The 18,360-nt window shown below is 30.9% G+C and overlaps 1 protein-coding gene across 1 annotated transcript in view; it reads right to left on the bottom strand.

Annotated features, from left to right (window-relative positions):
- Positions 1-18,360, bottom strand: part of Kdm3 (Lysine demethylase 3) — a 497,450-nt gene that overhangs the window by 254,740 nt on the left and 224,350 nt on the right. Inside the window, exon 9 of the mRNA XM_014418050.3 lies at positions 6,019-6,066. Within this exon, the coding sequence (XP_014273536.1) occupies positions 6,019-6,066 (48 nt within the window). The remainder of the gene's footprint in view (positions 1-6,018; positions 6,067-18,360) is intronic.

Raw genomic sequence — 18,360 nt, 5'->3', positions numbered from 1 at the left:
CTGCATTAAATTAATCCTCCTTAGCCTCCTATTCATAAAGTATAAACATTTGTGTTTACATGGATAAAAGTTGTATTGAACGGAATTAATTAGCAAACACTCTAGAAACAAAATAAACAACGAACAAACGAAAAACGACAGGACTTTTTGAATGCCCTGGTATTTTACTATGAAGCTATTTCTTTCTTATTCATCCCTGGAGTAGGAATGTCAACATTCATTTCTCGGGCTCTCCATGAAATAAATATAGAATAACCCAGAAGGGATTCTAACCCACATTATTAATGGATTATACGCTATTCTGTACAATATAGAAAAAAAAAAGTTTCAGTCCGATGTAATTTTTTTTTCACTACTACTCATTATAATCAGAATTTCGCTTCACCGAAGAAAATTATATTGGTCCATCAACAGATATTGTTGATGGTAACACAAATTGCCAATTTTATGAAACCATGAAGGAATCAACATTTTTTATTTTTTAGGCAATAAAAATAACCCAAAGATGAGAAATTGTTCTTAAACAAATGAGCGGAGTAATTTACTAGATTTTAGGAAACTTATTCCTTACTTAGGGGACAACTAAAGGCTAAAAACTTCCCCCTGAAAGAAATCATTCTATATTAAAGCGATAAAGGACAAAAGTTGATACAGGCCCAAGTTCTCTACCCCGGGAACTTTCCCCACTTCATAAGTATTTATCAGCTCCTTAGGAAACAGGGGAGAGTTAAAAACAGCATTAACTTTGTCCTTAGTACCGTCTTTTGTGTAGAATTTTTAAACAAATAAATCTTTCGAGGCTTGTCTGTGCGGACGTAAAAATGAAGTTAACCAAGGCTGTCTCTTTGGCCACAGTAATGGGTAGTGTCGTTAATTAAACACGATACTCTAACTAATATAAACAACATAATTATTTCTACAAAATCCCGTCAAAAGACTTTACCTAAATTTCTGGAATAATGAGGAATCGATCTTTCACTCCAGAGAAAAACTTCTATTCAGATAAAATACTGAGCAGACCAGTGAAAGAAATGTAAATAAAAAAAAAACTTTTATTAATATTTTACCTAAAATAAAATTATGCACATTTTAATAAGAAGGAAAGGAAACAATAAAATAAAGTTTGGACTACATTAAAAACAGATGGAGTGTTTACACACTAATTATCATTAATTAAGATATTAATACTGTTATGTGACTAAAATATAGAAATACCCGGAAAGATCGGTGAAATAATGTTAAATAAAGGATTTTTGTAAAACGGAAAATTTTTTTTCACAATTAATGAACTTTCAAGGATTCAACAACTTAGCCGTTGAGAACCAGAGTGAACTATACCACATTGTAGAAACTCAGAATAAAAATAATTTTATGATAATAAAACTAATGACAGTAAAAATTATTAACATAATAATAAAGAGTGGTGAGATGATACATCATAATATATATTTTTTAATAAGGAGACATAATAACTAGTTGGTTTATTTCATCATAATTATATTATTTTATCCCTAATTAAATTAAAAATAAAATATGTTCTAATGTATCAGTTCAATACTCTTTATTATGTTTGTAAATATTTTTTTCGTATTTATCTTTATCATTTTATATAATTTTTTGATAGTTTATATACAACCACCTTCACACATGATTTATATCACTTTTTTTACTCTTAAATTGACTCTATCTACCTTATTTGAATCTTTTTTGTTTAGCCCTGATGGATAATTACTCTGCTAAAAATCTGGCGGTCGAGCGTGATTCTGACCAAATCACTACCTTTCACAGTAACTAGTAACTACCTTACAAAGTACTGCACCCCTGACCTTTCATGGGTTGTACCGGTAAAGATTTAATGTATATAAATTTATACATATTAATTTATATATATTTATAAAATTATTAAATGTGTCTGTGTGTACAAAATATAACCATTGTATATTTGTATTCCATCACATAAAATAAATTAAATAGCAGGAGATGTAGGAGATGTTCTATTAGTGGGTGTAAACAAATAAACACTCGAATTTATCAATGTGTACAGCCTTGGAGTAGACCTGCATTGTGGGTGGAAACATTGGCATTGAAAACTATTTGTTCTTCTTTACCGGAGTCCTGACAATCTTCTAATTCACATACTCACGATCAAATATATTTAATAAAATAAAATAATTAAACATATAATAAAATCACGGTTCCAAAAACAAGGGAATTGAACTAAGATGGTAGGGTTAGCAAATGCAGATATAAGTAAAATTGCACAAAATACTATATTTTATTCTTGGAACAAAAGTCAATCATATTAAATATGCAATTTTCATAGTTGGTTTAATTAAAATATGGTGAGAACCAAGAGCTTTATATTGTAGTCTATTATATTATTGTAGCATTTATAATATAATACTATTATTCTATCCAATTATAAGAATTATATTATAGTGCTTTGTATAATAGAAGGATTATATTATATAGTATTACTATATATTATAATAATGATTGTTATAAACTCGGTTATGACCAGAAACGTTAATTAGCTGACCGCGACCGATTCTTGGGAACCTGTCCCCATCCATAATTCACTACTTCTCTGATTGGGATTCCTTCCTAGAACCTTGGAATAATTTCATGCTATACTTTGGCATCTAGGCACTAATTATGGCGGATTGGCAATTTTAAATAAATAAATATTCCGTGATGAGAATATTGTTCCACCCACACGACATATAGGTAGAGTTAATACATAGAGACCATCCAGAATAATCCACCCACATGAATCGAAGCAGAGCCAGTATTATTTTTCTCTCTGTCAGAATACGGAATCAAGCGTTCTGATAAAATTTGAATCGATATCGAATGACGCATCGATACGCACGGATCTAGATTCTTGGAGCCGTTTAATGATTCAATGGATTCAAATGAAATTCCATCCCTTCATGAAATACTCCAGCAACAGGGGCGTGGATGTATTTATACCTACAAGCCTCAGGTATAAGACATAATACACGTGACTATCATATTGTAATAAATATTACTTAATCTTAAACTACATAAAATATTTAAAAGAGGAAGTACTTTTTATCATATTAAATTAGAATAAGGTCACAACTGCAGACAAAAACAAAAATAGTTTTATGTCCTTTGAAATTTACAGTCATTTGTCTATCCCTAAACACTTCCATTCATCATAAAAGCCCTGATGAAAACCTGTAATGCGGGTCGAAACTTGGGATATCAGTAAATAATTAAAATCTTTTTGTTTCTTTTTACCTCAGCACTGAATATCTCCTTCTATTTTGATAAATTTTTAAGGTAGGTAAATGAAAATATTATTTTCAAATTAATAATGGGTTATCATGATAACAATAACATGGATTTAGTATTCCAATACTCATTGTGTACATAGTAATCAGATTTAAAAATGCAGAACGGGCGCCAAAAAATAAAACCATTATACACTTTTAATAAATTAATAACTAAATAATAAAAAAAATAAAATTATGTTATATGAATATTTCAATAAGCAAAATATCTTGCACACTCGCGAAAAAACAAAAAAATGATTCAAAATTGCTTTATTAAAAATACTATAACAGTTGTTAAATAACATGAAGCTATTTTTATAATATAATTATTACAGTAGTAAATATTTCCTTGCAATTTATAAAAAATATGATATATCAATATGAATATTTGGAAATTGAATGCTCTTAAATATTGCCAATTTAATTGTGACACTTTTCTTGCGTATTTTCCAACATGAAACGTATCTAATCCTTTCAATACAAAATCCTGAGGACTATTAACCATATTAACTTTTTTTTTCTACATTATTAGTTCGGTACAACATTAAATAATAGAAGCACAAGTCGTATTTGATAAAAAAAAAATTATTTTCTAATATATAAATTAGAAAAAACTTTTAAAAAAGAAGTGGATTTCAACAATTAAGCTCTCAAAAATTATTAAAAGATTTTATAGTATGTAATATATTTATGACTGCTCTTAAAACCTGGACACAATTCATTGTTTAATTATTTTGAGGAAGGACAGACTAAAAGGTAAAGTAAAACCTCATTGGATAACATTCACGCATATTTAGAAGTCTAAACATGCCCATTTCCTTAGGTGAAATAAAATAATTACAGGAAACTCTGATATAACAATTTACGAACATCATTTTTCCTAGAAGTTACAAGATTCGTAAAATAACCAGACGAAATTTAAATCCTGGATCCCTGTAACAACCACTAGAGTCCGGAAAATTTACTAAATTAATCTATCCTTCTTGGTTTAATTATCGAATTGTACAGACCAAGGTAGAACCGTTCTATTAAGTGGCGCGACATCCTACTCCTTGAGACATTCACAAGAGGCGATGAATCAGAGCCATTCGTTCTACCCCGTCTTGGACCACGAGCAGTATAAATGCTTCCAGGAACCTAATTCAGGAGGGCGTGCAACCAACTCCTTCCGCCATTGTTGGTCTGGGACAATTATGTATACAGTATTGAGGTCATGGGTTTATAATATATTTCCTCGAAATTTTTACGAAAAATAAATAGACAGATAAATTACAAAGTTGATATAAACACAAAGATTAGAATGTGATAATAGTTATATGAAAAAAAAAAAAACTATATTGTAATACCATTATTTTCGAAAGCCCATACAACCCTAAACTACCGACAGAATATCAGTAACAGTTCAGCTTTCAGAATTTCTGAAGCCAAGAATACTAATTAACCTACCTATAGTATAATATCCATTATACTTAATTATAATATCCAAGATGATAAAAAGTGACCTGGGCTACTACAAAGTATGTTGGTTATATGAGTTGACTTGGTTAGCATTAATGCCCAATCAGGTTTATCCTATAACCAAATGAACTCACTTTATAGGCCCTTAGTCACTTGATCCCCAAGTTGATTCGCGGTCAAAATAATTTTTTTTAAGGCAAACCACAACGAAGATGTTTGTTAAGTTATCTATTGGTGACTGATCTATTCTAACCATGGTGGGGGGTCAAGTTTTTCATTTTGTGGGACCGCCACTTAAGGAAAAAGTCAACTCCTCAGACCGTATTCGAACCGGCGCTGCCCGGAGATCTCAAAATCTAACAAGCCTAACCATCTCATCTACGGAGGGTCCCAAAGTAATTTAAAATGCACTATAAATCGCTGTCCCAGTTCAACATTGTAACATCTCAAGAAATAGTTATTTTTTTATATGCATGTTATCTTACCACTAAGGATAAGATCTATATAGTTCTAAACTGTAATATCTCGAAATATGTTTTTTTATTTAGATTTCATGACATATATCTTACTGTATTTTACAGAATAGATCTTAACCTTATTGCAAAGATTACAAGTAGATCTCAAAACGACCATTTTTGAGACGTTACCCTGTTGAACTGTGACGGCGAAATATAGTAAGGTACCTATACAATTTTTGACATTCCAGAAAATAAAACACGCAGATGTTTATTAATTAATTAAAAATATATAAAATCGTGTAAGGAAGAATTTTAAAAAATGTGTATACTCCAAAAGAAGTGAAACAAAAAATAACGGTTTTGACTAATTCCCTCGGACAGATACTCTATCCATGCCACATGCCGTTCCCACATGCCACACGCAACTAAGTATATAGGTTACAGTACAGGTTCACAATAACTATAATAGACTGTTGCTTCCTTCAGTCTTCCCGAAATAATACCACTTAGTGTCTTGTATACTACTCCATATGTTCTTCAAAAGTAATGTATTATTTTATTGAGAAAATCACAGAAGGTAACTAAGCAAGAAAATTAGTTTAAAAAAAAAACAATCACCCAGGCCAGTTGAAAAAAAATCAAGCACTATTAATTTATTACACAACAACGATAATTAGTCCCTTCATAGATAATGAAAAAGGTATGGGTTTTATTATTTTCTGGAAAAAGATGAATTAATTTCTTCTGATACTTTATGATAATTTTTAGAAATTATTTATAAATAAATATTTATTTCTTACTTTCTGTTTCAGGTTCTTCAGGTTCTGGAGCAGGAGGAAACTCTTTATCTGGAAAGAAAAAATAAACATTAATTTAATGTATTACATATAAAACAGGAATCAAACCTAATAAATCTGGATATAAGGAAACAAAATAGTAAACACTCGACCAAAGTTCGATTGGAGCACATGGGAGTGATAAATTATAAAAACAATATGCAAATATTTACTTGATATCAGAAAGTCATTAATTTTCTTTTTACTTAAATGTTTAGTACTGTTGTATAAAAAGTTAACCGAACTTAATACTTACACATTTTCTATATAATTTTATTATTTTTTTTTATAAGTATTTTTCTTTTAAAAAAAAAACTCACTAAGAACTCAGTTGATATTATTAACTCCTTTTTCAATTCTGTCGACAAATTCTTTATTACCAGGTTCAAATCATTATAAACTGTTGGTTATGAATTGGGCGATTTCAGTCACCATTATTCCTTTATGAATAATGAATCTCTTTATAATTTATGAATCTCTTTTTTACGGGACAGGGGGGCTATTGAAAGAGTGTTAAAATATAACATATTGTAAGGTTAAAGAATTTTAAAGTGAATAAAGTCAAATCTAAAAAAAAAAAACTATATCACCTTGATGAACTTGAATTAAAACAACACTCTAATAGTTTTTAAATCTCAACAAATTAATTATAAATTAAAATTAATTAGGACATATAATTTTAGTGTAAACATAAAATTTTAGTTATATTAAAAATATTTTAATAAAATTAGAATATTGGGGCCGTTTGTACCTGAGTGAGTTGAGGCGTTGGACTTGGTAAAGTTGGAACTGCAGCGGGGCCGGTTCGAATCCGGCCTGGGTGGTCTATGGTCTGGATATGTTTTATTTTATTACAATTATTCTTTAAATTTTAATTTTGAATTAGATGGAATGTATTAATCAGTAATGATCCATTTTTTTGGTTTCATGAAGTTCTATTTATGGTATTTCTGTAATTATTTATTTAGGCTATTTATACGTCAGTACTCAATAATTTAGAAATAATCAAATCAAGAGTATTATATGTTATTTCTATTCATGAGTATAGCAAATGGAAATAAAATTATTCTCTGGGAACGACTTTTATGTGCCAGAATATTTCTATTATTAATTAATAAAAGTACTATTTATATTGAATTATTATATTTCTTTTAAAAATTTAAATCCCTCTTAGAAGTAATGACAAATATTAACTGGAAAAAAGCAGCAGATTTCTTACACTTTCAAGAAAGAATTTTTTCTTTCTTGGTCTGAAGAACCCGTTTAGAAGTGAAAGGCTGCAGGTCGCAGAACTTGTGGTTCTCGAGGCAAACCCACATGGAGCTGGTTTGAAGATCAATTCTAGTATATACTTGAGCGCATGGGTGTATAAATATACATACAGCGATATGCACAGAATATATTAATAAAAAATATATACATTTTATATCTAATGCTACCAAAGAAAAAAAATACAGAGAAATACAGCGTGGTCAAGAGGTCAAAATAAAACGCTTTATCGATTACGATCTACAACTGGAGTGAATGCCGATAAAATTAAGTTTTCACAAAACGCGAAGATATATCTTCTTGGCTAAGTAATAAAGTCGACGGAAGACGTTAAAAAGTCCCGTCAGCTAAATTATACCAAGAGTTAAAAGTAATAAATATTATTCTGAAGTGTTGGCGGGAGGAGGGGGGGGGGTTGAGATAAGGGGTGAAACTTGGCGGCGGAAAGTTTGGCTGCTTTGTGACTACGGTCACAATACCTGACCTAGTCTCTCATCGGGCCCCTGTACTCCAACTTCGAATGCTGTCGGGTATATCTCAGCTACTGCATTCATTCAATAAAGTGAAATTAATTAATTCAGAAAGAATATTATAGGGGAATAAAATACAAAAAAATACAGGATTTCTAAAAATATCAGATCTCCCTCCCTATGTATTCGTTTTACACATACAAGCTAATATATCCAAATGGTCATAATTTTATTTCACTTTATACATTCTCAAGACAAACCACAATAGAATCCTCGAATTAATGAATTTCAATATAACAACAGCAAACTTCACGAAATAAAAAGTTTTAATTTCCATGAAAACCAAATTTTGAAACCAAAATGAGCTCTGCAGCGTTACTTTTAAATATACATTTCTTCAAACATTGACCACAATCAACAAAAAGTCGTTAAAATTTTGTGAAACATCTTAAAACATATTCGTTACCAGAAAAAACATATATAACTAATTCGAAGTAAATTTGAAAATAGCTTTCATTTTAGTCCTTAAAAAATGTTTATGCTCAATGGTTCTCTTGAAAATGGCTGATAACCAACAATATTGGCAAACGGAATCTCGAAAAGAATAATTTAGAAAAAAAAAGTTAAAGTTATAAGTATAAAATTCTAATAAAAAAAAGAAGAAGGAAAATATAAAATGAAACCTGAGAGTATAGATCACGAATAAATGATACATAATTTAAAATCTGCCTATGTTATAATAATCGAATTTTCATTAAAATTGTATTGCTCATTTAAATAGTATTACGCATTTTACATCATGTATTATATTATGAAGAGAATCAAATTTAATTGTTAAAATATAAACATAAATTTTTTTTTGTTTACCAGTGAAATTTATTACTATCTCCATCAACGACATAAATTACAGAAATATTTACGTGATTAATTGAATTTCATCATTTATTATAGTAGGCATAAAATAAATAATAAATAAGATAAAAAATTGAATTTTTATGCTGCATGCACACATTATTGCCGCACTAAATGAAAGGCATAGATTTATGATGCAAGAATAAATAAAATATCATATTTTGGTCGTAACCAGGATCACACAAATCACTTATAAAGTTCAAATTAAATCCAAATGAGAAGGAGGATTAAAAAAGGAATATCTTTTCATGAACGCTCAGAATCTTATTTTATGTTTTTGTCTTTCAGGTTTAGGATGTGGTATATAGATCAGACCCTCTTAAGACTATATGACATATTCATTTTGTAATGTGTGCAAATATATTACATTACGCAGATATAATCTTGATAAAAAAAACTGATTAGTAGGTTTTATTCTTATTTTTAGAAAAAATAAAACAGATTATTTAATTATGCTTATATCATCAAAAGAAACGAAATAAAGCGCTGAATGAGCACACTGGTAAGTATACAAAAGGCTTGGCACTGACAGAGACTGGTAATGATCCGCGGTGGCCAACACCCTGCCCTAACCTCCAGGTTTTCCCCTGTGTCAGGGCTCGGCCTGGCCAGGAGCCCACGGCCTATTTTAGCTTAACACTACAAACGAATTACAAAATATTATTCCCTGATAAAAAAAAGCTATCCAAATAATAAATTATTTTAAATAAATAAAAACCAATCATTAGGCGGAAATAATATCGTGTTTCAAAATTTATGACGATTTTAATGAATGTTCATCAGATAAATCAAAATATGGGTTAATAAATATTAAAATGAATGCATTTATTCTATAGAAAAAAAAAATGCAATAATCGAATTTATATTTCTAAACAAGGACGAGTAGTTCACTATATTGACACCAAAGGCACAGTAAAAGATTTTTTTTTTCTAAATTGAGTAATATATCTAAATAGGGTGAGAATTTATGAATAATTATAAGAGAAAATAAAGATTCGAACGGAAAAAACCCGAGACTACTCCATCTTTCTCAAATGCAATACGGTCCTATAAAGTTTTGTTAAACTGTGAAATTCGTGGCAGGAACTAAATTTATATTCGTTGTTCCCACCTCAAGAAACCTTTGAATACGAATTTTTATACAGAATAATATAAGTTTTTTATTCATAACTTTTGTCTTTTTTTTTTCGAAAATAACAAAATAGCATCAACACGAGCCCACCAATACGCAAATAACTTGGGAACGTAAGTAGGGTGTTATGTGAAAATAGTGAACATATATTTTTATTTAGTTTATAGTTCATAGCCAACTATTTTGTTTTTCTTAAGAAAATTAAAAATTAATTTGTTGGCATTTAAAACATAAAATAAGTAAATGTACTGAGTGATTTAAATGATAAGACGATAACGTATGAAGGAATCAGTAGTTATAGGATGGTGCAAGAGTTTCTTTTCAAAGATCTAGGAAGGCTGTCAGGAATCGATTATAAATAAAGGTTAACAGTCCATAAATAACTAATTAAATATAAAATTAATTATTATTAATTCAATTTCAACAAACACTTGAAAGATGTTACTAGTGTAAAATCGACCCCATTCAGATATAGTAGCTACTAATGAATCCATTAATCGCAATGATCTTGTATATAAAATACATTTTTCCTGAAGCTCATATTAACCGTGAGCCTTGGAGTGAATTATGTCAGAGCGGGCCAACAGCATTTCTTTTATAACTTTAATGTCAGCGAAGACAAGCAATTTACCTTTCGGATAATTAACGGGAGGTGATTACTTCTTATAAATGGCTCGGGAAATGTCAAGGTGAGGCGATGGTTCAACAGGCAACACTGTTTCTTTCATCGATCCCCGATACGTTACTCGGCTCATTGCACGTACGGTAACAAATGCAGCCAGGTGACCAGCTCTACTATGATTATGAAACGTCGGGGATCAACCGAAGAGAAAAAAAAAAACCGCGAAGCGTATAATGGAAGATATAACTGGAGGAAGAGAGAGCGGAAGAAAGGGGAAGACAGGTGGGACAACACCTGGCCACCACCTGCCTGGTTGTTACCTTGGCAACGCCGCCTCAATCCGATACGGGGCCGCCGTGTGGGGGACTGTCCCGTCCAATCTTGACACGCCTCTAATCTCCAAGGATTACCCACTTCCATTCTAGTATAAAGTTATCAGTAATCTTGTGCATTCCAATCTCAAGGTTTTTAGAAATGGCAACGAAGATCCAAAACACAAGGATGATTTTAACAGAAATTTTACTTCCCAATTTTTAAAAGCAATAATGAATCTTAAATACAACATAAGTAAGATTATAATTTTAGTTTATAATAAAAAAAAAAAACAATACATGAAGGGTCTTCTTGTGTTCAATACTTGGAAAGGAAATACTGCCCCTAGACCAACTATTGTGCTAGGAAATGATTTGATAAGGATCAGGATCAACCTCAAGGTTTTTTCCCTCAATTAAGAGTACCCCCTTTATTGATGCTGAGTGAGACTCAAGAGGGTGATGTCGCAGAAAAAACATAAATCTCCCACACTTAGATTCGAACCCGTGCCCAGGAGAGAGGAGAACAATGTCTTAATAATAATCCATTTTCTATTCCAAGGAGAAGATAGTGAAAGGTACGGTCAGTGGAGTGGTATTGTGAACACAAATAAGCGAAAAATATTTTATAGTTTATTACAAAAAAAGACGTAAAAATTAAATTAAAAAAAAAAAAAATGAAAATGGTCTTATATTTGAGAGTCGATTCTTTCATTCCACTAGTTAATAAATACTGCAACATATATGGTTCACCAATACACTACATAAAAAATGTGAACATGACACAAGAAGAAATTAGTAAAAAATAAAACTACAATGCGTTCATTCATTTATGGGTTAACTGGTAATGAACGAATGAGCCAATGAAGGAGCTAAAAAAGCAAAAAAAAAAAAAAACAACAACAGTTTTTTGTACTTTTTTTAAGATCGACATTTTCAAATGAATGGAAAAGAGTCTAAAAGTAGAGAAAATTGGAATTAAGAAGGAGAATGATTATGACAGAAACTGGTAAGGAAAAGTAAATAGAAAAAAGTGTACGAGTACAACTAAAAGAAAACCTTAAATAAAAACTAATTCCTGCCATTCGAAAATAATATATAATATAAAATAAGAGGGCATAAACGCACGATTTCCATAATCATCATAAATAACAAATTATTGTAGACGTATAAAATCCATCTCTTGAACTCGATAAAGTGTTTTGATTCAGATAATATAGCTTGGGAAAAATGATTCAAAGTCCCCCCAAAAAAAAATCTAATCGGCGAACTGGAAAGGAAATGAGGTCAAACAAAACCGGTACCAAAACTCGCTCCATGCCTACCAGCACCGGATTGGGATAAAATAAAAAGATTATTTCAATGGAAAGGACCAAATATATACTAAACGGATTATGTAATTTGTGTGGTTTTTAAAAAATTAAAATGAGCTCATCTTTCTATGTCTATCTCTCTTTTATATTAAAATGCCAAATAAGGAGATCTCAAGGTTAAAAAATTAAATACATTGTTCAGGTAAATGTTTGCGGGTTTAGTCGTAACGATGTAAATTCCTAATAAAAGATCGACAAGTCTAAAAATTACTATAATTAAAATAACAAATCATATTTAATATTTATATCAATCACCAACAGAATGTGATAGTGATCAGATAAGGCAACAGGACTGAGCCTCGTCATTGTTAACACAGAACATTATTATGAATCATTAAAGAAGAAAACAAAATACGCCACATATAACCAGCAAAAATAACCCGTAATTAATAATTCTGCAACATTTAAAAATAACCAGTTATTGATATCTCAGTAACCTGTTATTAATACCTCAGCAACCCATGAGCGTTGCGATACAACCAAAGTATCGATATTGGATGAGGCTGAGCTGATAAACCGAATTCAGATAAAGTATCGATATCTGGGTTGTACCGGCCGACAAATAGACCATAGGCCACAATAAAATCGTATTGTATACGGGTTTCACAATCATTGGACGTATCGTTACCGTTAATTTATCGAATGGAAAGTATCGATTACTGGAATCGCAAGTATAGGTCAAAAAGTATCGATACCATTGAATATCAGAAGTATCGAAACGTCCCTAGATCAAACTGTAAAAATAACCAATTTCTTTTACATTAAATCGACTGATTTGAAACTAATACATTTATTTTAACACTGATTGATAATTAACAATAAAACTTATTTTGCACAATAGTGAGAGGCTGATTGTTGCGTCTGACGTGGCCTACATACACGTCTTTAGAAAAAACAGAACACGTTTTAATTTGTAAAGCAGAACAGTCAAACAGAGAACAGGAGATTACATAACGACGATTAATCGAATTCCTTAATATTCAAAAAGATAACAATAATCAAATTAATGTACAAAAAAAGAGTTCTTGATCATGTAATCCAATCAGATAAGGACAAGAAATATATCTCGTTTTAGGTAACTGAAATATAATTTTTTTTAGGATGCTGAATACTAATTTCATCTTTGCGACCGCGAATTATTGGATAGTCCCATTTCTGGTTCCAATTACACTGGACAAAACGGAAAGCCCAAACAAAAAATTGTTAGAATCTTTAGTTTAATATAAAATTAATATTAGAATCTAATTGAATATTACATCGTTTTAAAATTATAAGAAAAAAAGGAATACATCAAGTATTAGGAAATACATCACGTGTTTTTTCGTAGGGTGGGTTCGTCACCCCCACGTCTATATTTTGTGAGTGCCACCCATTGGCTAACGGGATGCCCGGCGGGAAGTTGTGAGTGAGTTTTGCATTATTTTATACTTGAAAAAAGCTAGGGTGGGACCGGGACTCGATGTGACAACCTTTGGGTTGGCAGACTGGCTCGTTGCCACGCTGGTACCGCTGCCCCCTTGTATGCGTACTATGCATGCACAACAAAATAATGAAAATGTGTTTTTAAATAAATAAAATAGAAAGATATTAAATAATAATAAAGAAATATTATGTCTTTAACAAAAAGGAAACAGTATAATAATAATACCAATTAAATAATATGAAAATAACGTTAACACAAGTTAAAGAAAATAAAAATAAAAACTTTAACACATGGTGAAGAAAAGAAAAAATATATACATAATATAATTCAATACGCAGGAAAAGAAAAGGACTCTAGGACAGAAACTATTAGGATTGGGTGGTTGGGAAGAGTATTATGGAGTGATTGATTTCTCTGGTTGGGGATACATCCATAAAGCAAATAAAGATTTTAGGGATGATTTCATTTGTGATAAAGTAAGGAGCAGTGAGGATTTTGGATCGTAAGGACTGGATAAGAGAGGAATTAGATGATTAAGAGGAACCCCAAAGCTCAACTCTATTTGTAGAAATTAGCCAAATTTTAGTAAATCTAAATCAGTCTTTTATAATTGATAGGAACCTTGGTTCGTCTGTAGGCAAAATTATTTTTAAAATTAATAAAATAAAAACGACTGAATAAACATAAATAGCATACTAAATTAAGACTCAGCACATCATCGAATAAATACCCACTGCATAATCGGCGTTCAAGGAATGAGCGTTACTAAATGAAAGGAATGAAATTCAGGAAAATGACCGCGTGATCATACATGAAATGTATTTTAATGTGAAACGAACCGAAAGTATCTATATTAATTAATAAGCAATGGTTTATGTAATATTCGTACAACCGCCGTTATGAAACGAGCAATTGAAGTATACTGGAGAAGTGAACATTGAAGAAATAATTGTGACAAACCAAACCAGTCAATAGAGGGAAAAGGAATTGGACAAGAAAGTTAAGAATAGAAGATACATGAGAGCGGAAACTACAATGAGTTCGGTTTGTGTAGAAAAATACAAGAACTGTGCCAGGTTTTTATTCATAGGGTCCCGCTGAAAGGTATTTTGACTTTACAATTACCCCTCGGGTTGTGTATTACCATGGACGGGGTCAACCACCCTGTGTTTACAGTCTCGAGGACGAATAGGGACTGCGGTGCATTCACTCCGTCCGGGGGTAATGCACAGGTCTCGGCGATGGAAGAGCACGTTCGGAATAATTTAGTGGGGGAGGGAGGAAATAACATCGATTATCGTTTTAATGACATTAATCCATGAGCTAACGATCTAGATAAGTACCCGGATCAAAGCCCTTTGGCAGGTGTTTTGAAGCAGCATTCGATCCATGGGTTTCGGTCACTAATAATGTACTTTTATATCCTCGGGTTAAAACCCCGAAGCCATATAAATGGGTATGATGCTTCCATGATGAAACAAGAACCCGAACTTGGAAGTGGGGAAAATATGGAAAAAATATTTGAGCATTAATCAAACAATTAAGAACACAACAAGCGTAGAAGGATAACTAGATAGTGAGGTTGCAGACATCGAATGTAAGAAAAATCAAACATATATCTGTATCGATAATGAGGTGTAGATAGTTGACCGTAGATTAATGATTGGAGAAGTTTGTCAGGGGGTGCGGTCATCAAAGAACAACATAAATAAGCAAAACCATCAGTATTGATTTTATGCCGACGTTTCGACCTGAGTTTCAGGTCTTCATCAGGGGCTACATATCTTCTTACCTACATGATATAATATTTCATCTGTCACTGTTTTCAATCTACTACCAGCTAATTCCACGATTATCAATCAATTAAAAAAATTTTTTTTACTATTCAATTATCAGTTATCAATTTTTTATCATTTACGATTTAATTCAATATTTTGTATAATTCTAAATTTGTTTGTATACTATTCCTTTTCAATTGTATGTTTCTCTAAATGTTGTTGTTATCTCTTTTGTTCTATAGCCCTGATGAAGACCTGAAACTCAGGTCGAAACGTCGGCATAAAATAAATAAATATGGTTTTGTTTATTTATGTTGTTCTTTGCTGACCGCCCCCCCCCCCCGACAAACTTCTCCAATAATTAATATATCTGTATCAAAGTGTCGAAAAAAAAGTATTAACATTTAACCATGGACAATCAACAATATTTCAATAATAACTGGTTTAAAATTTTGCTGTGTACTAAATTAAAAGGGTACAGGTAAGAAAGACATTTTGGGTAGCATCCATCCTTTATGTATCGGATTCCTTCATCTTTCATTATGTTGGAAGGAAAGTTTGTACGTCTTCCTGCCTACAACCTTATGTAACAAAGGCTAAACGCTATTCAAAAGTATTTCTAATTGAAAATGTACTCTTAAAGATTAAGGTATTAGCAAAGCTTTTTTCACAACGATTAGATATGTTTAAACATATGCCATGTTATTTGTGGTGTATGCATATGTGTAGATATATAGACATAAGTATATATTTGCATATGTATATGTGTCTATATGAATAATTGTTACTTATGAATTAGTTTATAATATTTACTTTTTGTACTTATTTTTTACTTTAGATTAAGAAATTATTTTGTTTAGTTTACTGAGATATTTTGTTTTGTAGCAGGTAAAATCAACTGAGCTATTTTTATTGTTGCAGTTTCTAGTTAGATGTGTTTACTTTTAATTATACATTTCTGTTATTCTGAAGGGACATTGTCCCAGAATAAACTTTGTTTTCTATTCTCTAATGATTTTATGCAATTTTAAACAACTTTTAATTTACTCAGAGAGCTCTCTCTGATAATTCCTGTCTAAGAGACCTATCGTGGTCTGGACAGGAAATAACTAAAGACTATTCTTTCTAATCAAATTATTATATCCCAAATAGCATTATTAACTGTGTTGCTCGAAACAAAGATTATAATAAATATATAATTTTTTTTTTAATGATTTCTGATTCATTGCTAATAATATTATATTGATGAATATATATATATGAATATATATTTAGAATTTTTAATATTTATTATACTGAGAAAATTAGATGTAAATATAAAGATAAACTATAGAAGAAAAAAAGGAAAATATTATTGAAAATAGTATTATATTAAATTAATTAGTAGTATAGCAAAATATTATTGAAAATAGAAAGTAGACTTAATAGGTCTATATGCTTATTTCAATAATATTCTAGACTAATTTAGTAACGATCATGCCCAGATTTTGCATTTAACCGGATAAAACGAACATTTACTGAGCCATAAGAGGTCTAGATCACTTATGTAATAAGCTTCCATAAGAAGCGAAGGAAACATGATAATAAATCCACTCGAGCTTATGAACTCCTAATTACACCCGATATACCGATATCCAGTTCGTTTAATCAGATCCCATTATAGGTATGTCGAGTCACGGATTCATTGAACACTTTAAAAATATATAACTGCATAATTTTTCCGAACAATCCTTGGCATCTAGTGAACAACTCGCTTTCGCTCTTTCCCATCATTAATTACCCGTAGATGGATAATTCTCATGTGTGATTGATGGCGTATAACTTATTTCGAGGACTTCCAATGGGACATATGAAAGGTTGGGCTTGGATCAGGTTTTGCCGGTTGTTTGTTATGTTGTGTAGATATTGGGGCAAGGACAGTCGCTGCTTGTACGTCACTGCTTGGTTTCATTCCAACATTTTTATTTTTATTTTTTTAAAAACATTACTTGTTGTAGCTTTGCTTACATGGTGATGTTGCATAATTTTACCAAGTATAGCATTTGCTCTGCATAGCTTAATGGGGTCACAAATGAACAACAGCGAAGGTCTCTCTTTCTAAAAAATGGCTAAATTCATATGAAGCAAAATTTGGATTCATTTTATTTCTGAAACATAATGAGGGATGTTTCTATTAGCGAAAAAAAGTGTGAGCTGGGCTGTTTTTTTTAAAAAGGAATTGACCGCCAAATTTTAACCCAATTAAGAGTACCCACTTTATAAGGCTAAGTCCCTTGGAGTGATACCGAACTCACAGGGCAGACTTAATGCTACAGTGAAAAATAGTCATCAAATAGTTTATTAGATAAAATAAATAGTGAAATAGAAAATATCATATATCGTACATAGAAAATATCAGCATAGTGCTTTACCACTGAGCTGCCCGTTCCTACCCACAAACATATAAATATGTATTCTAAACATCTGTAACATTTCACCCCTTTTCAGATTTATTCCTCTTTGCTCGTCACATTATTAAAATCTATTTTCATATCTACAACTCCTGGAACTATTTTTTAATTTATTATCTTTTTAAGTACTTTTTACTGTATTACTGTAATATAATTAATACTATAAAATGTCATTATTATATAGTTTTAAATGGAAAAATAGTGGGTTTAATTTTATCCAAAAGGTTGTTGTTGTTGATTGTTGCTTAAAGGCGTAAAACCCTCTGGTCATCAACGCCTATGCCATGATAAAAGTAAAAAAATAAAAAATAAATAAATAAAAAAAAATTGAAAAAGAAATAAAATAAAATAAAAAATAAAATAAGTAAAAACATAAAAAAATAAAAATCGAAGAGGAGTTATAATTTATAAAGAAGGCGAAGTGCTTTTAAAAATTCAAAAACTCGTGTAAGCAAACTCGTCGTTTAGCTTCCTCATCTGCGAGAGCTTCGGATAAATTTCGAGTCAGTCCTATTCTATTTTATTGTTGGCAAATAGTGAGTACACTCTTCAAAAATATGTCTAAT

The sequence above is a fragment of the Halyomorpha halys genome, unplaced genomic scaffold (assembly GCF_000696795.3).
Source record: "Halyomorpha halys isolate HHAL.00 unplaced genomic scaffold, Hhal_1.1 Scaffold12.1, whole genome shotgun sequence".
Lineage (NCBI taxonomy): Eukaryota > Metazoa > Arthropoda > Insecta > Hemiptera > Pentatomidae > Halyomorpha > Halyomorpha halys.
This window is presented reverse-complemented; position numbering and strand designations above follow the sequence as displayed.